This window comes from Pipra filicauda, unplaced genomic scaffold (genome assembly GCF_003945595.2).
Source record: "Pipra filicauda isolate LSUMZ 115617 unplaced genomic scaffold, ASM394559v2 scaffold155_size1731166_pilon, whole genome shotgun sequence".
NCBI classification, from domain to species: Eukaryota; Metazoa; Chordata; class Aves; order Passeriformes; family Pipridae; genus Pipra; species Pipra filicauda.
Genome location: NW_024104051.1, coordinates 1429418 through 1452979, shown reverse-complemented (window position 1 = coordinate 1452979; position 23562 = coordinate 1429418). Strand labels below are relative to the sequence as shown.

General features: G+C 35.8%; 1 protein-coding gene across 2 annotated transcripts in view; it reads left to right on the top strand.

The window, feature by feature from the left end:
* The window catches only part of ATP9B (ATPase phospholipid transporting 9B (putative)), a 157456-nt gene that overhangs the window by 127169 nt on the left and 6725 nt on the right, over window positions 1–23562 (top strand). The window contains exons 15-27 of one of the 2 annotated variants that reach the window (XM_039379104.1): window positions 555–803; window positions 8836–8997; window positions 10391–10483; window positions 11641–11724; window positions 12272–12442; window positions 14900–14998; window positions 17544–17633; window positions 18101–18245; window positions 18569–18633; window positions 19081–19236; window positions 19390–19454; window positions 20610–20718; window positions 23478–23535. In XM_039379104.1, coding sequence (XP_039235038.1) covers window positions 555–803; window positions 8836–8997; window positions 10391–10483; window positions 11641–11724; window positions 12272–12442; window positions 14900–14998; window positions 17544–17633; window positions 18101–18245; window positions 18569–18633; window positions 19081–19236; window positions 19390–19454; window positions 20610–20718; window positions 23478–23535 — 1546 coding nt within the window. The remainder of the gene's footprint in view (window positions 1–554; window positions 804–8835; window positions 8998–10390; window positions 10484–11640; window positions 11725–12271; window positions 12443–14899; window positions 14999–17543; window positions 17634–18100; window positions 18246–18568; window positions 18634–19080; window positions 19237–19389; window positions 19455–20609; window positions 20719–23477; window positions 23536–23562) is intronic. The other variant, XM_039379105.1, reaches the window with a different exon arrangement.

The window sequence follows — 23562 nt, the reverse complement described above, 5'->3', positions numbered from 1 at the left end:
AAAATACAGAGATTTAGGTGAAAATTTAAAAGAAAAGGTTTTCTCTTCAGTTCGATGGCACAAGTGAAGAAGAAAAACAAAACACCACCCTTGCAATTTTGTCTTGGTGTTTCTGAACTTATCCAGTTAGTTGCTGTTTTAAATACTATTTTTTTTTTAAGAAAAGCCCAATTCATAGAATGTGAAGGACATTAAAGGACTATTGTGACAGATCACTGAAAATTGTAAAATCTGAAGTAAGGTAGGTGCAGTTTCTGCAGAATCCAGTCAGCCTCTTCAGCCCTTTTACTGTATACTTGTTTTCATTGCACATTTTTCAGTTGTCTTCAGGCTCTGTTACTGAAATGCAAGGTGAAGAGCCCACAGTTATGTATCATTTCTTAAGAAAAGTAAGTGAGGGTTTTTATGAACTGCAAACTGAGTTAACAGTAGGTTATCATTTACCAACTTTTGTAAAGGGAACAGTCATATATATATATATATGCGTGTTAGTATTCATGTTTTGCTTCCATTATTGAACTTTGGTTTACTGTTTGTTGTGTTGGGTCTTAAAGGTCCACTCTCAAAACAGCGGAAACAGTACGAGCTCAACACCATCTAGGAAACCTCAGTCATCTGCACCCAAAGTGCGAAAGAGCGTCAGCAGTCGGATACACGAAGCAGTGAAGGCCATTGCACTCTGCCACAATGTGACCCCCGTGTACGAATCACGGGCTGGTGTGTCTGGAGAAACAGAATACGCAGAGGTGGATCAGGACTTCAGCGATGAAAATCGAACTTACCAGGCTTCCAGCCCTGATGAGGTTAGTGTGCAAGGGTGAAAATATTAGTAGCTCACAAAGAACAAAGTAGGCTAAGTTAAAAAGAGAAGAACTGTGAAGGAAGAGTGTTTTAGGCAGGGGTTTCTTTAAAATTAGTAGTAATCTGGTTTTATTTTTTCTAGTGCTGTAGGAAAGATCTGGTGTTTCTTTGCTGCATAACAGTGTTTTCAGTTATTTGACTAAAAGATCTGTGAAGTCAGTGCTTGGGATCAATACTGTGTTGAGGATTGCAATTGAAGTGATTAGGTGTATTCTCAGAACATTAATCTATGTATGAATCATAGCATACTATTAAAGGGAATATGAAACTGCTCTGAGTGATGGACAACCAGGTACATTAGCTAGAGATGCTACCAGTTACCGAAATGTATAGATTCTTAACAGGAAAAAAAAACCCCTACCTCAAACATGCCTGTAGAAAAGCTTTTGAACTTCAGACCCTAGGTAACTTCATAATCTTCAGGGTTCAGTCAAAATTGCATCAAGTGTAGCACAAATTTAAAAGCCCATTTCAATAAAAACATGCATTTGACTTCTATTGAAATCCAAATTTTAAACAAATCCCACTGCATTCATTGGATTTGAGTTATTTTTCTGAATGATCCTGTCTTGTGCCCTAAATTGATTGCCTAAAATTCAATCTAAAAAGATACTAGAAGAGAGAGGCAAAGCTTGTGTTTCAAGATACTGCAAAGTTCACTTTATAAAAACACGTGGATGGTTGATACAGAGAAATAGTATTTCAAGGTTGGTTTGCATCTGAAAGTGAGCAGGTTGAGGGGCATCTTTGTTTTAAAGAATCTCTAGCATTGTCTGAAGCTTGGATGTGCTGTTAGTGTTGTAACCACAGTAGCTTAGTCATAAGTAGAAGAGCGTTGTTGTGAAGAAGGGAGTTTGTATCTAAAAGCCTGGATATTTTTCTAGCTGTATAAGTTTATCTAATACAAGACAATGTTTCTTCCACAAACTTCATCTTGCCACAGCATAGTGTATTATTCATGGTACACATTTGGCTTTCATGTCTAATGTGTCACCATATGTAATGCTAAACAAAACTTCAGCAGTTCAAACTACAAGCTGTAATTGCTAAAAGTGTAATGAGTCTATAACAAGTATTTTTTAGGAATGCAAGAAATAAAATTAAATTTGGCTTCATGTAGTACAGAACTAGCAGGCATTACATGCATTTCAAATGCTGTAAACACAGTTCATAGTGTCAAAGGATTGTAGAATGTGAAGAAATGGCTGGTTCTCGGTGATTAAAAAATGGCAGTCAATGTTTTTAAAAATAAACTCTGAGCAGGACTTGAGATGCTTCTCTTTGGCTAAAATCAATAATCCATAACACTATATGTGGTGTTATACAGTGTGGGCTGATCTGCATTATGAACTGAGAATGCTGAAAGGGCATTTGTTTATGCCAGAAGTATACTGTAAATATAGTTTGTTGGTGTAGTTGTATAATATTTGACTTGTATTATGCACACATGTACACATTTTCATCTGCACATAGATTTATATTCGCTGAATACATCAGTTTAATGAGCCTGTGAGGTACTTCTGAATGTAATGAATGACTGCATGAGCAAGTATCTGCCTATGAAGATACGATGGCAACTTTTAAATTAGGCAAACAGTCTGCTTTAATAGCCAGAGGTATTACTAAGTCAGATGAAGAGACATGCGGTTGAGAGAGACTATTTTGAGTTTTTTCTCCTACTTGCTCTTCTCTCCCTGTGGGCTTTTATATATTTGTTCAATTGTTTGAAACCTGAAAATGCTACCATGAAGAGCAATTGTCCTCCCATATTTGCTAAAGGAAGCAGGTGTAAGACTCAAGAATTAGGCAAGTGGTGCCCTGGGAAGACAGTAGGGAATTTGACCTTGGTAAGAGGAAAGGAAAGTTGATAAAGTGCTAATACAGCAGATCTGGGACTCAGGGTGGAAAGGGAAGTGGAAAAAGAAATTGACAACAAAGAAACTGTTAGCGCTTCGAGGGAGAGAGTGCGCAGATACTGTTTTAATAGTGATTTTTTTATCATTTCAACTCATACATTAAAACTATATGACAGTGAAATGAAAAACTTACGTTCTGAAACACAGCATTAAATTTCCTTTTTGTTTCTCACAGATAATGCTTGAAACACTAGTAAAATTATCATATTGAACAAATATGCTTTAATATAATGAGAAATGGATGTTAAATGGAGTCTTATAAAATGATGAAGCAACAAAAAACATGTAAACAGCATAAAAATTGCAGCATGACAGCAAAAAGCCTAAGAGTTGAAAGACTAGCAGGTCTTTATCATAATTTTTTAAAGACTTCTATTGATGCAATGTTTGCAAATCACTGGAGCCTAAGGAAAATAATGTAAATGGTTCATTATTTAGCTTATTGAACTTTTCTGCAGTTAGGTTGACGGATGATGCCAATGTTTCCCAATCACCGGAGTACCATTTTAAAAGCATTTTTTATTGAATAAAGTGCTTTGAATATTGCACCCTGGAGCTTTATTTAGGGAAATGGTTCAATTGATGTTTTCTGTTTAACCTCAGCACTGACCTATCACAACGTATTTGGTTAATAAGCAACATTATCATTTAATAGACTTAACCAGTTTTATGCATTGTACTTTCTCAACGTTACAACTCTGTTCTCTTAGATATTGTTTATGGATCTGGTTTGATTGCAGTCTTTTGAAACGATGCTATTTACGCAGTTATCTGTTGCATTATATAATACTGCATGATCTCACCATAGGATATAAAGAGCTAAGAACAGTATGTAAGTATAAACTATTCCCCCGTGTAGAAAGGTATACGAAGCAGTTTAGTAATATGCTGACATACTATATGCTTAATGAATTGACTTGAGGAACTCATTTGAAATTCCTCACATCTGTGTGTATATGTGTGCATCTATATACAGATAAAATATAACCATAACAAAGTATGCACATTTGAAAGTAGGTACATTCATCATAAAAGATGTATTTATCTATTGTTAGAGTAACCTGAGATAAGTAACTGATTTTGTATTCATAATGCAAACCCTACTTATGCCAGGCTCTTTGTTTCTTATGATAAGTGATCAATATTTCATTTTCTCTGAAAGAGTGGAAAGTTTCATTTGTCTGTCACTTGTCCTCCCTCTACAGCTGAAGCATAGCAAACAATAAACATTCACTGAGAACTCACTGAAAAAAAAAAAAAAAGAAGAAAGCTCCTACTTGACCATCATAGGTGTGGGGTCACCTCATCTATAGAAAGCCAGCTACCTTAATGTAATGAACAATCATAAAAGGATATAAGCTAAGTAGGCTTAGCTTATAGTAGAGTTCAAAGGTCAGAGACCCAAGCAATTCAGGGCATGCTATGAACAGGAGCCTTTAAAGACCTTTGCTCCCCTTGGTCAGAAAAGGTTGATCAGTCATGATTTTTAATGACTGCTTACTCTCATAAACCAGCCATTTATTGGTTATGCTTTGTCCTGCACTGTTATATTCTCAAGCATTTTTAATTCCAGGATCTTGAATATTTAAATACTACCTTAAAGTGTGGTCAGTTATTTAATTCCAACGTTTCTGTCCAGAGACAACAGAGTTGCTAAAATTAATTACAATGATACAAAACCAATCATTTAAAAACAGACAGGGAAATTATATGCCCTTAGTGAAGCAGCTTTTGTGTTTACAAAAGTGAAGCTGTAATGTATGAGACATGTTGTATTGTTTAATTCATTTTATTGTGTGTGCTTATTGAAGCAAGACTAATTGTGTTGTTTTGTCAATGTATTGTGAAAAGCAAATCACTCAGTAGCATAAAACCATCACTTGCATGACCTTCGAGACCCACAAAGAATAACTACTCCATAGCTTGTCTTGAATATTGATTGGCAGTTTTTTCACATGATCAAGCTGTATTTTTAAGTTAATAATTTTATTTTAATTATGAAGTTTCTTGATGAAAAGTGATGGACTGGAAATTTTAGTTATCAAATCATTGTTTATAAATATAAACAAACCAGCTGATTGGAGACATATATGAGTTGTTGCTGAACAGTCCAGACAGAAACTGTTGGGAACACTCAGGCAATGGGAAAAGGAAATCTTACTGCTTCTTTCCTGTTTCCAAAGCAATAGCTTTAACTTCAAAATGCCACATTTATAATCTCTGTATACTTTATACAACTGTCTGATTTTGAAAGCAGATCCTATTTGCTGAAGTGAAGATGCTTTTAAATACCCTGAAAGAAGTACATGTTGGTTATGTGAGAATTTTTCTAAGCAACAACACTAGCTTACAAAATTTCCATCCCTAATCCTTCTTTCTTACCCTACAAATTGCTCCCTCATATATGTCAAAACCTTTGAAGATTTTATTTATATGGGGGTTTTTTTCTGTTTAAGGGGTCAGGTTTATAGCATGGCTTCAGTAAAGCTGTGAGCACAACTGTGGTGGAACTCCTGAACTGCTATATGAGGTGGAGAAGAGCTACCAACACCAACCATGAGGCAGTGGATCTTTTTCTTAAACTGATGTTAGCTCAAAAGAGAATATTGTACGTTGAAAGTGACAATTAGTTGGTCATAAGCTGTTTTGAGCAATACTTTGTAGATATTGAGCAGTTCAGTATTTCTGCTAGGGAGCAGCAATGGCAGCCTGGCCCATAAGGAGAGGAAAGCAGGAGCTGGGCATAATAGCCAGGCTGCTAGAGGCAGTGGCCTTAGTGATGAGATGTACAACCCCACAATATCCAAGTACGGTGAAAGGCACACATCCCATGATGGAAATTGCACCGTCAAAAGTATGTATTATTGTACAAGTTAACCCTAATGCAGTACATAAGCTATTTGATTTGGTTCCATAAATAAATATTTCTAAACAATTGTGATGATTGTCCCCAAAACATGGACATGCTACCGTGTTCTGTAACAACTTCTTTTGAAGTTTCAGCTCTTCATGCCCCTCTTCAGAGGCACTCGTTCCTCAAGAAGCTGAGCTAGAAACACCCTCCTGCTTAAAGAAGCTACTTCCACCTCCTGAACTGGTACTGCCCTGGGTGATGTTTTGGGTTGCACAGTTACTACTTGATTTGGGAGTTTCCTTATGAAATCTCTGAATTTGACTTTGAATGGAAATCTGTGCCCTGGTAGTTGAAGTGCTTGATACTGGGAGCTGTGGACTATAGAAGCTCAGAGGGTCAGGTGGCCTCTAGTGGGGAGACACTGCTGACAGAGGCAACTAGAGTTTGAGTGGGCATGTGGTAAATAGAAGCATCTGAAAGATTTGGGGTAAGAAACACTAAATGATGTGTTTCTCAGTAGCTCGATTCAGATCTGTTGCATTTCTGTTTCACAATGCAAGTGTTTGCTCCCTTCATTCCAAATTTGGAGGTTGCTTCTTTGACTTTGTCATGTGAGAGGTTGATATCTGTCTTTACCCTTTGAATTGCTACTGAGAAGGAAATCAACTAGCAAGTTAACAACCACAGACGTTCACCTTGACCCCACTTACATTACCAGCCCCGGGAACACTACAGAGAGGCTTCAGGTGCACACCTGTGTCTCAATATGGGAGGACCCTTTATCTGCCAGTGTACATAAGTCTCTCAGGCAGCCAGTTTCCATAGGAGAGAAGCTTTGTGATAAACCAGACAAGATCCATAAAATATTAAAATCGGCCTCCAACCTGGATTCAGGAAACTTGACACGTTTCATCTGTGTGTTTGTTTGCAAATTAATGGTTATCAGCGAATAAATATTATCATTAGAATGGATTTTCTTTTAAAACAAAATGTTAGCATCACCAGTGAAGACTTTTGTGCTTGTCCAATTTTGTCCAAATTGCTTTATTTGACTTCATCCAATATGCCAAACTCTGTAGAAGCCACAGCTGCTGCATTTTCCTGGCATTCTAGGAGTTCCTGATTTAGGCACACTAGAAATTGCAAGGTCATTTTAATGTAAGGTTTCAGAAGCATGTTGAAGAGTAGAGAGTATACTCGTAGACAGGAAACCTCAAGAAGAGAGACTTGCCTAGGAATTCTTTTTCTGAACTCTATGTAGTCAGTCTTTCAGTATATATTTATTTGTTAAGATTTATAATGTAGATTTTCATGCCATTTGTGAATATTTTTTTTTAATTTCTACATTCTAAAAGCTTCAGATATTTAATGGTAAGGTCTGGCTGTGTTGTTCTGGATGCTGCTCTGATTCATTCTGAATGACGAGAGTCAAACTTGTTGTCTTGCTCTGAAGTTTGTTCAGTGTCCTTTTAGGCATCTGTTTGACTCTTGAGCCTTAATGAGTCTTTTTGCTATGGTATTTGCACAGATAAATTTAAAAGAAAAAATAAATATGCAGTTGTGTGTAGGCCAGGTATGAGAATCCAAAATGACTGTGCTGAAAAATACTAATTCAAATAGTAGGTGAAGTCAAGTATAAATGAAATAATAAACAGATGTGAGTCACCAAATATTGAACACTTAAGTCCTCACTGCAAAGGGACACAAATAAGATGATAGGGTATTAGTAGAAAGATGCAATTTACAGGTCAGAATGTAATAGTAACCTTTCACTGTGAAAATTGAAAATTAACCTTGGAAGTATTGGATCATTTACAGTTTATATGGTACTTCTATTGAAGAAGAAAAATCTGTAAAAAGACTCCTGTGATTTTTTGAGATTTTAAAAATGGTGTTTTTCAAAGTGTATTCTATTCTCTTCTGTAACCACGTCTCACTGTAGTTTCATTTGGTGACACCTACACAGATGGCACTACTAGGGTTTCTTAGGGGTTCACACAGGGGTTTTTTTCCAATTTTAAATTTTCATAGAAGCTACAGTGATTTACTTGCTTTGTGTGAAATTTTTAGTGAACATTAGTCATCACGTCTGTTGAACTGACTTTACTACTTGCACATCTTTTATCAGACTGCTCGATTTTCTTTTTTTTTTGTCTTACTTGAGATTAATAGCAGAGGCAGGTTCCAGAAAAATTACATGAATTTCATTATACTTACCTTTCTAGTAATTTAAAAATCTGGTCTCCAATAATGATTAGCATTTGGAAAAATAAAATTAGATTGAGAAGAATTTTTCTTATCAGAAGCTTCCCATTTAGATTGGAATATGACTTGTATATAAACTATCAGTGCCTAAAGTATTAACTTTTTGAAGGAATAAATCACACAGTGGTGGTGATAGATATTTTTAAAGCATAACGTAAAAAAATGCAGAAGCTGTATGTGATGCACTTCAAAGCAGCAAAATTGTAGGGAAAAAAAGGTAAATCTCTACTGCATGCATTTAAGATGCCATGTAGTGGTAGCTAATAGTGATTACTGTATAATGCAACATTTCTGGGTTTATGGAAGGGACTTTCACATGTGTGTTTGTGGGATGCAGTATTGTAAGCCTGGTTTCCATCTGATTTGGTGTGGTAAGAGCTCATACTGTTGTTGAAACAAAGTAATGAAATGATGCAAGTGAGCACAGTAAGCTAAAAATAAGGTCCTTTGCTTATTTATTTCTTACATATTACATTGTCTCAACTTGCATGTAATTATAGATGTAATAAAATATTTTATAATGGAAATACTCCCAAAATCTTTTACTTACATAGTGGTGGTGTTTGTACAGAAATTGTATTCTGGTTTTGCATAATTTCTACTGGATGTCATTGGTGTATTGTTGAATGTATGTGGGGTTTTTATTAGAACTGTTCTTTCTGAATAATATATTCTAAATACCTAATTTTCAGTAATAAGTTCAAATATTCTTTGTAAGAAATTCTGTAAGCTTTCTCAAGGAAAATAACTCATTTGATGTATTAAGATTTTGTACTCAGTCTACTGCTATTCACTTTTTTTCCCTAGATTCTTGGAAGAGTTTAGATTTTTACCCTAGCAACACTTGTTTGGCTTTAGACTAATTTATATAACAGTATAATAGACCTTTCACACTGAAACATGTCTCTTCCCCCCCCCCTTTTTTTTTTCTTTCTTTAGGTAGCTCTGGTGCAGTGGACAGAGAGTGTGGGTCTTACTCTGGTTAACAGGGATCTGACCTCAATGCAGCTGAAGACCCCTGGTGGACACATCCTGACGTACTATATCCTGCAGATCTTCCCCTTCACTTCTGAGAGCAAGCGCATGGGCATCATAGTTAGGGTAATTTTGGGGGTTTTGCGTTTGATTTTTTTCAAAAAATAATGTTACTGGATGTTTATTCTTACAGAATTTAATAGCAACTCCATCCTTCAGGGAATGCATTTCATAGGATTTTCAAATGGGAAGTTTACCTTTGACACGAGGTACACATGAAATACTAGGCAAGCAATTGTAGAAGAGTCTCTTACATGGGAGAATGTTAATTTCACGACTTCATACTTGGCCTCTGAGGCTGGAAGTTGCCTTTAAGCCTTTCGTTTTAATTTTCATTTGTTCCTTTCACACAAAATACGTTGCTTCTTCAATGGATGAATTAACAGCTGGACTATCTTACAACAGGAGTTACCATCTTCTGTACTACTAGTGCTGCTGCTTTTCAAGACCCAGTACTGGTATCTGAACTGGCATGAATACGCACCACAGGCCTAAGATTTACTAGATTTGGGCTTAGTTGCCTTATGAGCTGCTTAGTTGGGAGCACAGTAACAGTCATTAAAACCTCAGATGAAAGGAAACCACAACACTGTTCTCAAAAAGGAATTTTAAACCTCGGAGAATGTTATGCCATCCACACTACTGCATACCTTCAGTCAAACACAGCTTCAGACAACATTGTTAGATGGTTAGGTCAGTACCAAGTCCCAGTTAAACAGGTGTCACACTCATCCAATTTTTTTTATCTTCCTATGATGCCAAGCCAGGCATGCCATCAGCCTTAGGCAAAGATACTTCAGGCAGAATGTGTGCATGGTCAGGTCTGGAGAGACCTTGGCAAGTCTGTATTACATTACATGAGGTTAGCATTAGGAGCCTACTTAACAGTAACATGTTCAGAGATGTTTTAAGAAGCTTGCAGATCAGACTCTGAAGCTCCTAATTTGGATTATATTTGCCTGTGTGTGGATTCACTGAATCTGCAATGAATGTTGCATCATTAAAACATCTGTAACAAGCATTTACATTAGGATATTTGTAAATTTTTAGTTACCTAGGTATCTCAAAGATACAGAGCTTTCTGGTTTGGGTTAGATGGTATTTGCCACCAAAGAAACAAAATAATAGCTAGAGGGGACATAACAGTGATATTTTAAAATTTAGTTTAGGGACACTGAGAATCCGTTATGCATGTTGACTTCAGTTAGAACTGATCCTCTTACATGGAAAGTAGGAGATATGCATCTTGATGGAATCAGTGATGTCATTGGAAATAGTAACATCAAGTAATAAAACTTACCCACCTCTTGGCAAGGTACTTCATCTTTTATAAATGGTAATCTATTGAGTACTTCAGAAGACAATTAAATTCTTGATATGTAATTGTTTTGACTGTATAAACAGATATTCTTCCCTTCCCCCACCCCTCCCACTCCCCATTTCTTTTATAAAATTTTAGGATGAATCTTCAGGAGAAATTACATTTTACATGAAGGGTGCAGACGTTGCCATGTCCACTATTGTACAGTACAATGATTGGTTGGAAGAAGAGGTAAGAAAAAAAAATCAAAATTTAAAAACATTAATGTTATGTAAAAACTAAAAATCTAAAATAGAAAACTCAGATGTTATTGGAATATGTTTAAAGGAAAATCTGAGTCAATGAAGTAATGGATTTTGAAGTTCAGTTACACATATCCCGAATGGGTTTTAAGGGATTAGAATTATTTCCAGTTCTTGAATAACCCACAGGAAAAGCAGAGCTGGTAGTCATAGCAGAACATGTTCCTACTTAAAACAAGGAAAGTTGTTTTTCATTGACTGACCTTTCCCATAAAACCTAATTACTTCTGAGAAGTATTCTGCTATAAATCTATTTATCCTGAAATGCCCTTGTTTGATCAAAATCTGCAGTGAGGTATGATTATGATTTAGAGTTTAATAAGGGTTGCATCCAAACTGAAAATTTTTTTTTCCACATTTATCAAATTTGAAATAAAATAGTGACTGAATTTCAAAGCTGATTAATATTTTTCGCTGTGTGGCTCTAGTAGGTACCAGCAGTCATCTTATTTTTGACCCTACGTACAGACAGTATGTTAATACAATGATTACACCATGTATGTTCATGATGGTATTGGCAATATGAATCAATATCTGCTGCAGGGCAGTTTGATTTATTCGGGGACATGAATAAATTAAACTCCCTCAAGACCTAGCAAAATGTCATAAAAATTACTTCTGGCGATAATGATGCACAATTAATTGTAAAATACTTGTTTAATTTATTTAGCTTTATGAGGTCAAATCAATAAATGTTTGCACTGAAGAGCCTTGTTTTTCATTAAGACATGGCTGGTTTTAATGTGTAGATGTTTTTCTGATAAGAGGTACGTTCAGTGGAAAAAGAAATGTAGCTCTGTTATGTGCCTTAAAAGTAGTTTTAATTTATTTTAAAGCTTCAACCTAAAAGATATTTTCTTTAAGCTAGGAGAGGAAATCTAATTGGCTTACCAATAGCATACCACTGCATTTGGAGTACCTGAAGTATAATTGCTTTTTATTCTGTTTGAGGTTTCTCCAAAGTATTTTAGTAGTCTAACAAAACCCATAAAGTTATAGTACAGATATACCCTGTTAGCATATAGAATAAAACACATACATGTGACTGAATATTTACATAACACCTCTGTGGTTTTGTCTCTTTAGTGTGGTAATATGGCACGAGAAGGACTGCGTACACTGGTTGTTGCCAAAAAATCACTTACTGAAGAACAGTATCAAGATTTTGAGGTATGAAAGGACAATGATCTTTTGTTGTACCATATTTAAGTACTTTGAGAGGAACATTCCTCTTTTTTATTTTTTTAAGGTTGCAAAAAAGATTATTCATATTTAAAATACAGATAATTGAGGTATGGCCTGTCAAAGACTTTGTCATCATTAGCGATGGTTCTTCAGTCATACGTAGGATATTGTTTTGCTTTATTATGAGACTGTACGGTGTTTCCCCAGAAGCCAGTGTAATGTTACTTCTGTAGCTACAGCATGACTTAAAAAATCTACTCGTTCTCAAAGGTAAGGCCTTTCCTTTTTGGATGCTGTGATGCCTAATCCTTAATAATTCTTCAAAAGGCATTCTCTTGAGGTGATTTGTCAGAAAAACCATGTATAATGTTGGATGTGGTATAAAATAGTTCTTTTAGTCTTGTTCTTCATTAAAGATATTTAAAGTCAACCGTTTAGCCTAACAAACCCATGCTGTCTATGAGTGGTAGACTTAATGTGTACTTTATGAGTCATAGCAAACTCTTAAGTGGTTTTGTGTTTGTGCAAACAGAGTCGATATAACCAAGCAAAGTTAAGCATACATGACAGAAACCTGAAGGTTGCTGCTGTTGTAGAGAGTTTGGAGCGAGAAATGGAATTGCTGTGTCTCACTGGAGTAGAAGATCAGCTGCAAGCAGATGTTAGACCAACTCTAGAGATGCTAAGGAATGCTGGAATAAAGGTACTAAATGCATACCACTGACATAACAGGTTCATTTATTAACTTTTTTTATTAAGACATAAATTATATTTGTCTATATTCAGATTCTTTCAAAGTAAGAAATATGTCAAGTCCTAAGCACATTCTGGGCGTGAACTAGGAGAAACAAACAAGATACTGTGTACAAAGTTCCCTTGTCCACCATAGGTTTCATTAATCTTAAACTTACTTCTGCAGGAAAACTACCAAGAGATAGATGTATGTGTGTCTCAGTCATTTATCCCCTGACTGAATAACAGTAAATGTCTTAGCTGACACTACATGAGTTTGGCACAAGATTTGTGTGACAGCAATGTTTTCAGGTTTGGCACTCGAGAAGTTTTGGCAAAGATCAAAAGGTGAATTGTTTGAACTAGAATTCAGAACTGCCCTTGGAATTTGTTCAAATCATGTTGAAGGGATGGTGTTAAAAGCCTCTGCAAGAGTTTGTGCTGTGCTTTGTTCATAGACTGGCTTTGCAAGTCACCTATTAGGTGAATATTAGGAGTAATACATTTATTTGAGAGAGGGTTTGAAATAAAGATATGAAGAATATCTTAGGGGAGTGGGCAAGATTATATACATTTTGCTTGAAGTGTCAAACTCTGCTCCAAAAAGGTGAGTTGATTTTCAAATGGTTAAACTGAGTCAGAGAAAATGGGGTACTTCAGCTTGAAAAGGAGAGTAAGGTACTTTGCTTTGCAATAAGCATGGGAAATCTCCCTTCATGAGATTGAGGAGCAGCAATGCATGGAGCTCTGCCTTGGGACAAATGATGAACCAGTTGAGAATTTATGTTAGAATTAGTGGGCAGGCCAATGTGGACAACATTATGGTGAGTGTGCACTACTGCCTGAAGTGCTAGAAGAGGCTGCCTTCAGACAAGTGGAAGAAGCCTCTCATTTTCATATTCTGGTCCTTGTGCTGGACTTCAGCCCCTCCAATATCTGCTGGAAGGGCAGCACAGGAGGGCACAAGCAAACCAGGAGAATTTTGGAGTGCAATAACAATAATTTCCTGACATGGGGGATTGAGGACTCAGCAAGAGGAGATGTTCTACTTGTCCTCTTTCTAACAAAAAAAGAGGAATTAATCAGGGATGTGGAAGTTGGTTGAGGGGACAGCCTTGGCCCATCCACAGTGGTTATGAGAGAGTGAAGTTCAGCAGGCTCAGGAGGATCTTATTCATGTCTATAAATACCTTAAGGTAGAGTGCAAAGAGGACAGAGCCAGGCTTTTTGCAGTGGTGCACAGTGAAAGATGGATGCAAACTGAAATAAAGTCCCACTTGAATATAGAAAGAAAATTGTTTCCTGGGAGTGTGTTCAAACACTGGAGCGATTCTCCCAGAGACCTTGTGGAGTTGTCATCCTTAGAGATGGTCAAAATGGTCTTGACATAGTGCTGAGCAGCCTTCTGTAGTTGATTCTGACTTGAGCAGAGGAGTTGGACTAGATAATCTTCAGAGACCCTTCCCATGTATGCTGTTTTGTTATTCTGTTTTTAATTAATCCCTGTTACCCAAAGTCTTTCATTAAATCGTAATGCAGTGATGTGCACAATTAGAAAAATGTATGTATGGATTAAAGCCCTTACGATTGCATCAAAATTCTTTTTAGTACAATATACTTATATACACAGTATTTACTAAGTACTTTGATATTAGTACTTATAGTATTTTCACATTTGCTTTTGATATTACCTCTATGTGTGTTCACTTCTGACTATTAGGTATATCCTACTTGGAATAGGTACAGAACAGGAATTATAATCAGCCTTATAGTAGGCTGGAAACACATCAGATATCCTTCAACATCCTTGGTGTTAAGGGGCTGAGGGAGCTGTCACACTTTAAGAACCTATGAACCCTCAACCTTTTTTCCTTAAACTTTACTGCCTTCCTCCCAGTTCTTCATGGTCAGTGGGAAGGATTTCTTTGGAGTGTTGGGACTGTAGCTCTTCTTTCAGATATGCTGTTTGTTTCATTGTTTGGCTGCCACTTTCTGATACATGACCACCACGGTCACAGACTGTTGTGTCACATCATTTTGCTGACAAAAGTCATCTGCATCCTCACTTTTCTAATCAAGGTAGTATCAGGGCCATAAGGAAAGATTTTTATGCTTTCCCAGCTGTTCAGCTATGCCGGTGGGTTTCCCCAGAGTTTCACCTTGTCTTATACCTGGAAACATTGGCCTTTGTGAGAATGGAAGGGTAATAGAGCTGCTTGAAGTAAAGACAGTTCTTTTCCGTTTTCCATGTTATTGTGGTAAAAACTTAAATGTGTTAATGTCACTTAAAAATGCCTGTATCAGTATATTTTCTCAGATAACCTAATCCAAAAAGGTGTCAGGAAAAGGTTGGAGGGAGATGTCATTTAGATTTGGAAAACAAGACACATCAGTGTCCAAAGAAGTAAACTTTTACGTTATTTTGCAGATATGGATGTTAACAGGAGATAAACTGGAGACAGCAACTTGCATTGCGAAAAGTTCTCACTTAGTGTCTAGAACTCAAGATATTCACATTTTCAGACCTGTAAGTATATAGTTCCAACTTTTTTGTTGGTTCGTCAAAGGACAGGTAATAACAATATTGCTTTATTTGATCAGTGGTTGTCTGGTTGTTGAAAGTTGTTGGGTTATTGCACTGAATGTCATAATAACGGTCAAGAGGGTAGTACTTAGGTTGTTATTCAAGGCTGCAGAATTACAAAGCATTGCTTTTGTTTAAGGGTGCTTGTTTCTAGATTTGTTGATATCCTGCAACCATGTTGATACATTTGTAGCCATCTATATTTGGGTTCAACTTGCGTTTTACAGTCTTCACTTACACAATGGACATAGTAAGATACCTCTAAATAATGATGATGTGAGGTCTCTATGAGATGCTGAGCCACTAAGAAAGAGTGTCCAGGCATTTAGGCTATCTAAATTACATCCTTGCTTGTTCTAGAATTTTCATTATTAGAACTCTTTAGACTCAAGCAGAATTAATCCTGAATTAAACTGTCATGCCAACATCCTCTGTAAAGACTTAGTTCAAATTGGTATGAGAAAATTTGATTTTCTTAATATCATTATATATATGTGCATTTTATTAACAGACTGTTTAAGTAATTGTTAGAAAAGTAAACTAAATCTTTTTCTCTACATTTTATTTGCGTAGCATCAATTCTACTGAAGCCAAACAAAAATAGATTTTTCAGGTGCTGATTGATGCTGTGTGATCAGACATAATATGTCTGTGTTTGTTCTAAATGAACCACTTGCACCTACAGAAATAATTCTATGAATATAATTTACATGTAAATGTAGTTTCTTCTGAAGCATCAGAATGGCAAATTAGGCCCTGCAGACTACTATTTGCAATTAAATTATTAATGCTTCTGATAAAACTTTACATCAATTTTTGTTGACCTTTCTGCGTTGTAACACCACAAATTAAGTCTTCCTGAACAAAATCTATTTAGTTGAGTCATATTTTTATTTTCATTACCTCGACTGGTAATAAGAGATCAGCATAAAACTGTGTGAGAGTATGCAAAGTTTTAAATTAGTTACAAAATTAATTTATACAGGATTATTTCTGTGGCCGTATTTGTTGCAAAGAAATAACTACTAGATTAATGTAAGAAAATACCAAGCATTCTTAACACTTCTATTTTAGTTATAAATTAGAAATTAAAAAAATATTTACTACTGGCTTCCCAAAAAGTTGCATGTTGTTTTAACATTCTTCCTTTCTATTCTTAGAAATCTCAGCTTCCTCATTTTGTAATGAAATAACCTGATATATTGTTCTAGAGGTATTTACAAATGAAAAAAAGCATTCTGTTAGGTGAAATGTAGAACAGAGAGGGTAATTACTGCTCGGCAGCGTGTGCAAGTGCTGACATCTCTTAATCTCTGCAATGCAGAAAGATTATACTGGGCCAACACAATCCTAACAGCTGGCAGACAAATAGCTTTCTCTTTACATGTTTAATTGTGGCAAAGAAGGAAAAAATTCTGAATTGGGGTATGTGTATAGGTTTTTCTGTTTGCAGGGGCTTTTTAATGTAACTCAGATTTTATGGGTAGTAGAGCCCATATGAAGAGAGAAGGGTCTTTGGAGTGCATCTGACTCTGGGTAGTAGTGGGCCAAAGACAAAACTTCACATTCAGTGTAATTAAGATTCATGTATCTAAAAAGTTATTTAATCAAAGCACTAACGGAGACAAAATTGGAAGTACAATCAGAGCTTGTGTTTTATTCTCTGCTTGAAACATTGTCTTGCATGGTAGCTCCAAAATACATTGATATTTACTGGAGGAAAAAAAAACCAAAAGAAAACCAAACAACAACAACAAAAAAAAAACTAATAAGAAAGCAAGCAAACAAACAAAACAAAACATCCCAAATCTGCCAGCCTTGTCAAAATCCAGTTATAATTTAAATTTTTCATGTTCTGTGTTCTAGCTCAAAACCTTCCAAAACCCATTTGGTAACCTGTGACCATTTTTGTATTTCACAGCTGGGCCTTTCTGAAACAATAATTATGTAAACAAAAAAAATCTGTGATCTAGTTATTTTGCATCATACCACTTGATCTTGTCTGCATAGTCATGCAAAGGGATTAGTACTAATGAACATCTTTATTGAAATCTATCCCTCCTTACCCAAACTGAAGGAACAATTAATAGACATAACATGTTGTGTTATTCTAAGAACATATTTTACTGGTTAAAAATTGGGATTTGCTTGGAATTTTTGTCCATTTTTCTCTAGCCCTACCAGCATTGAAAGACTCAGACCAGCTCAAAATTCAGAGATTTTAATGTCATTAATTTATTAATATTTTTAGCCCTTGTGAACTTCTTGTGGGGAAACAGTTAACCTGACTACATAGATTTTCCGTGTTTGAGGATTGCTTTTTCACTCCGTAAGACCTGAGGCTTGTAGTAGCATCCCATGGATGTTGGACTTGCACTGGGATAAAACACTTGAACCAAGGCTATGAGTTCTCAAAGCCTGATTTGTTTAGTAAGGGTTTTTTAAAGAATATAACAAAGTCTTTTAAAGTGAGTGTTTTTTATTGAAGGTTGCCACTCGAGGAGAGGCTCACTTAGAACTAAATGCCTTTAGGAGGAAGCATGACTGTGCCTTGGTGATATCTGGGGACTCACTTGAGGTAAGAACTTGGTTTCTGTCAAATTATGTTAATTTGTATGCTTATGTTCAGAAAGTAAGGTATTGGTGTCTTCATGCTTTTTTTCCAGTATTTGTACATACTTTTAAATTGTCTTTAGAGATACTTTTGTTTATTGCTGAATGCTGTTTAGAGGATATATGTTCTAGATGGGCAAATGTTACTGGTTTTCTGGTCTCCTGTACAGTAACAGAATGGAATTTGTATGCAGTGTGCCTTACTATTGTCTGTTCTCTTCACCTCAGAGCGTGTTGGCTCTCAAACTGACATTCTCTTTGATTTTAAAACTAATAAAACCACTGTCAGAAGAATCTGCCTTTTTTTTTTTCCCCAGCTGAATGTTGTGCAGGGAAAACTTCATTAAAAAAACACTTTATACTATGTTTTTGTGTTGGACTACATGTAGTAATATTTAATTGTAAATAAATGCAAGTGTCTTTTTTTCTTAGGTTTGTCTGAAGTATTATGAGCACGAATTTGTAGAGCTGTCTTGCCAGTGTCCTGCTGTGGTGTGCTGCCGTTGTTCTCCCACCCAAAAAGCTCATATTGTGAAACTGTTGCAGCACCACACTGGAAAACGCACGTGTGCAATAGGTAACTATCGGCACAATCCTCGTAGCTAAAATCTGCAATAAATTTAAGCAGTAGATGGCACCATTGAGAAATAGTTGATATAAAACGAGACTTCTTTACCAACAACCAGATATTATGTAGTTGTGGCACAAAAAAACCATTCCATGAGAAGGGTGTGGTTATCTTCTCTATTCTGCAGGAAAAGGTCTCGATTGCTGAAGTAATTAATCGTAAACCATAGATTAATTGTAAGAATTTAAAGGTATGTAAGAGGTTTCTAAAATAATGTAAGACCAGGAGAGTAAAACCTCTGAAGAACTGAATATTGCAGTGACACTTTTCAGGTGACGGAGGAAATGATGTCAGCATGATCCAAGCAGCAGACTGTGGAATTGGAATTGAAGGCAAGGTAATATTAACAGTTTCATTGTCAAATGTGTGCCACATAGCAGTATAGTTACATGATTAGAAGCTTTATTCTTAAACAATATTGAATTGATCATTTCTAATTAAAGTATGCTGTAAGATAAGAATGCTTAGTCTTTAATATGTGCTTTGCTTCTATGTTCTCTGCTTTATCTTTTTAAATACAAAAAGCAAGAAAAGCAGAAAACACAATAGTTATTTCTGTGTAGCATTTACCTGAAAGAAGCAGGAGAGGCAATTAAACTTACTTGTTACTGACCCTGCATCTTAGAATATGCACAAAATTTGTCCTTTGTGTCTTATTGCAGGGTTAATTTTCAAAGCAGGAGCAAACTTATCTTTTCAAATTAATTATTGCTTAGAATTTTGAAAGTTGAAGTGCATCTTTTACACTGGGTTTCATGTTTGGAATATTTTTGGTTTGTTCTAGGAGGGAAAACAAGCTTCCCTAGCAGCTGACTTTTCTATCACACAGTTTAAACACATAGGTAGGCTGCTGATGGTACACGGTCGAAACAGTTACAAAAGATCAGCAGCACTTGGTCAATTTGTCATGCACAGAGGCCTTATTATTTCAACTATGCAGGTATTTAAAACTTTGTTTTCTGAATAGTTAAAAACAGCATCTGTCTTTGAAATGTCACAAAATCTTAATCAACCAGTATTGGGGTTTTTTCTATATTATATTGTTTTGTATATAGAATTATATTAAATACATATAATTATCTGCTTTTTGTAGGCTGTATTTTCATCAGTCTTCTATTTTGCATCTGTTCCCTTGTACCAAGGATTCTTAATGGTAGGGTAAGTCAAAAGCAACAGTTGTGATATCTGGTAATAAATAGAGCAGACTAACTTGTTAAATAACGTCATCCATTTATCATTGATATACTACCAAAACCTGGAATGAGTTTACAAAAAAAAGTCAAAGTAGGTTGGTTATGTACTATATGAGGGAGGAGTCATTATCAAATCTCTGGAGAGAGGGATCAGCATAGTCTTAGACAAATATAGAACCTTTTTCACATATCGGGTGAAAACAATAGGAAATCTCCCAGAGCAGTTTCAGCTGTGGCATGGATTGCTGTACAAACCTCAGTGAGAATCACAGATTTTTCTGTTTAAAATGGAGCTGCAGCTACTATGAAATTTCCTCTGAGAGTGCAGTACCCAGGTCTGCCACATAGATTTCCTTTCAGGTGAATGTATGTAGGATTAGGAGCATCTTGGTCTTGTTGCAGAAGCTGGTTTGGCAATATGGTTTCCCAAGTCATACAGCTGAGAGGTATGCATATATTCATATTTGTCCCTATTCTCTCTCCCTTCTGACTTAAGGGCTTTCTTTTATACTCCTTGTAAACAATAACAACTTAAGTCAACAGTAACTTAAATCATAGTCAAATCATGGTCTGATTATACCAGACTTTGCAGAGGCAAGCAGTAGACCTCGCTAAAATATTTGTATATAGTTGTGCTAAGTTCCAGGAAAGTACATACAAAAGTATACATCTGGCATGTGCATAATAAAATCCAAATACAGAGGTGTTAAAACTTTTATTCATCCACCTACCTTTACCATGATGTCCAGAATACAGTGGTTGTTTTTTCTTCAGTTTTCACGTGCCCATCTGTAGGTGAATTTAAATGTCCAGTCTTTGAACTACTTGTCTGAAGTGCAAGTGCACAGGGAATATGGTAACAGATGATAAGCTTGGGTGTTAGAAGAAAAAATGTATTTGCTGGTTTTGAGTGTATAAAACCTCTGTAAAGTCTCACAACTGACAGCTCCCAGAAGCACAGAGCAGGCTGTGTATGAAAGCTGTATTGGTAAACTGCCTAAGTACTGGAAAAAAGAACCAGTTTAATTCCACTTACATAAAAAGAATAATTGAACTCAGCAAATCAGTTTAAAATTATATCATACAAAAGTGTTAATTTATGATCTTTCCTTTCACCTAGATATGCAACCATATATACTATGTTTCCAGTCTTCTCTCTAGTATTGGATCAGGATGTGAAACCAGAAATGGCATTGCTATATCCAGAACTTTATAAGGATCTCACAAAGGTATGAACATCCTCAGTGCTCAGATATGAACAACTGATGAAATCTCTGGTGTGCAAAACTGAGAATTCTTACCATCATTTTCTTAAGGTATTCCAAGCAAGACAGATTTCACAACTAATGCAGTGTTGTGCGTACTGTGAAAATAATCCATGGTACTAAATGTTCTAGTCAGTTTTATCATTACATTCGTTAAGTTACCAATGGTTGGACTGAAATAATTCAAATGTGAAGGTCTGTTGTTATATAACCTGCTTTCAGTCTGGCCCCAAAATGCCTGATGTGGAGTTATTTATGCTTACATTTTCACAGCTCTTCTTTCCTTTTTAACTCATAGATTAATTAACAGATTTATTTTTTTCTCTAACACCCAGAAATTACTACTGACCTCTGCAAAAACTGTCTTCCTTTAAATAATAGATATTGATATCATGTTTCACAACACTGATATGTCTGAACTGCATCATCTGTAATCTACTGCTTTCTGTGTGTTTGCACATATCTGCAAACAGTCAAGATGTATAATTTTTTTACCCTCCAAAAGTGAAACAAATGTCGAGATTCTGTTTTAGCAAGTTTTTCGAAAAGTGTTTCTCCTCCATCCATAATTGTCAGCTAAAAAAGTTATGATACAAGGCAGAAGCAGACAGTCTTTTTAGGGATAGTATATTCTTCAAAGATGTTTCTAAAAATTCAGAAGCAGATTATAGCTGAAGTGAGTCCAAACTTTTCAGTCTTTGTCTTTTAACTGTACTAAATTAAGTATTAGCTATGTTAGTCTGGGATATTTTCTCATCTGTTGGAGATCTTGATTCTCTCTTTCTCCTCTTGAGAATCTTTAAAGTTTTTGAGATTTCAGCCCGTGATTAATCTCTAAAAAGCATGGCTTTCACCTGCTAAAGACAGTTGTAAGCTTGCCTGTGGAAACCTGTTGATGGAATGTGGAAGCATCTTATTTCCGAAAACAGAAGTTAACTTGTACTTGGAAAATGCCCAGGATGGGCAGATGAATAAACAGCTGAGGTTTTTTTGTTTAAGCTTAAGTGACAATTCTCAGAGATGCTGAATTGCTGACTTTCCCAGCTGATGTTGTACATCTAGGAATAATTAATAAGTAGAACACAAATAATTATCTTCAGGATTAAAAAAAGATAATCTTGAGGAAGTGAAGGTTCAGTCCATTGTATGGGGCAGATGATGATCAGTGAATGATTATGGATGTGTAGTACAAAAAGTTACACACTACGTTTGACTTCACTATTACAAGTTAATCTTACTGTGTTTATTAGAACAGTTTATGATCATGCTGCCTTAGTCATGACGCTGTGAAGCCTACTTATTTCTGCACATCATCTTTCAAATTAAGGACTCTTAAATGCTCTACCAATGCTAATGTTATTCAAACATATGTTGACATGGACTATAAATTTATTCCTAGGAATTGGTTTATTTTCTTAGATATGCTAGTGATGAAAATTTTTAGATTTTTAGAAGAATAGAAGGTAATAGCATTAACACATTTGCTTCAGTGCAAGAAGAGAAAATTAGTGTGGTTCAGAGAGACAGGTGTAATCACATACCCCAGATGACTCAGTGTTACTGTTTCTGTGGCTTCTGTGGAGGTTAGGAAAGCTGATGAAATTTTGAAAGGAAGTACAAGTAAGTGCTCCCTGCTTTCATCTGAAGTGATTCACAGCCTGCTGAGCAGCATTTCATAGAAGCTCAGGAATGACCTACCCCTTCTAGATCCATAAAGGTGAATCAAAATTCAAGCTCATTCATATTTCACGAATCTTGCTAATTAGGAGCTGTGGTTGAAGGTGATGGTGGTCTCCAGTACTCAAAGAAAAATGAGTAGGCACTCACAGGAGAAAAAAAATCTGATGTTTCTTTGTATTGTGCTTTCTCCCGTATATTCAGCCTGTCACTAACATTCAAGACTATATAGAGACCTATGAAAATATCCTTAGCACCTTGCCATGAACTCTTATCTATCCAAGAATCTGTTTTAGCCTCCACTGAAGTAATAGTCAGTTCATCACTTGCTACAGCAGTCAAGCACATTTCTTTGTAAAGTACTGATTCTTGTCTATTCTAGATTGATCACTTCTTTTGTGGCAAAATGGCTGCTTTGTTTGTCATTTTATTCTTTAAAATGTGTATCCTTTCAACTCTGCAGTTCTAACATATTTCAGCAGTACCATCGCAGAATGCAAGAGTTATGTCACATGTACAGCATTTATTCTTTGATTGTGCATATGTTTTAATCTAAAATATTCACAATCACGAGAATATTTCAGATTTATTTGGTAATAGTTACTTGCTGAAAACTTGAAGGACTCATTCTGTGAATGCAAATGGGCAGTTTATCCCACATTTAAAAGTTACTAGTAACAGTTGATCTTGAGGATTAGGTCAGTAGGTACACAATGCTGTTGTTTTTCTGAATATTTTAAATAAAAAAGTGACTAATTTAACTGTATTTATCCTTCTGAAAACCAGCCAGTGCATTGCAAGCTAAAATATCCCTTCTGTCTAAGGCCTTAGCTCTCTTAATCCCAAATTTAGACTTTGTGCAATTTCTATACAAGTTTGTAATGAAGAATCATAAAAACAGCTAGAAGCTTTGTAGCCTGTATCACTTCAAATACTACTTACTTTACTTATAAAATGTCTCTCTACTGACTTAAGTATTAAAAATATATGATCTGAGTTATTTTTTTAAAGTCATGTTTAACTGTCCTCTCATGTGTTTCCCTTAGGGAAGATCTTTGTCATTTAAGACCTTCCTCATCTGGGTTTTAATCAGTATTTACCAAGGTAGGAGAGAGTCCTAACTTTACTGAA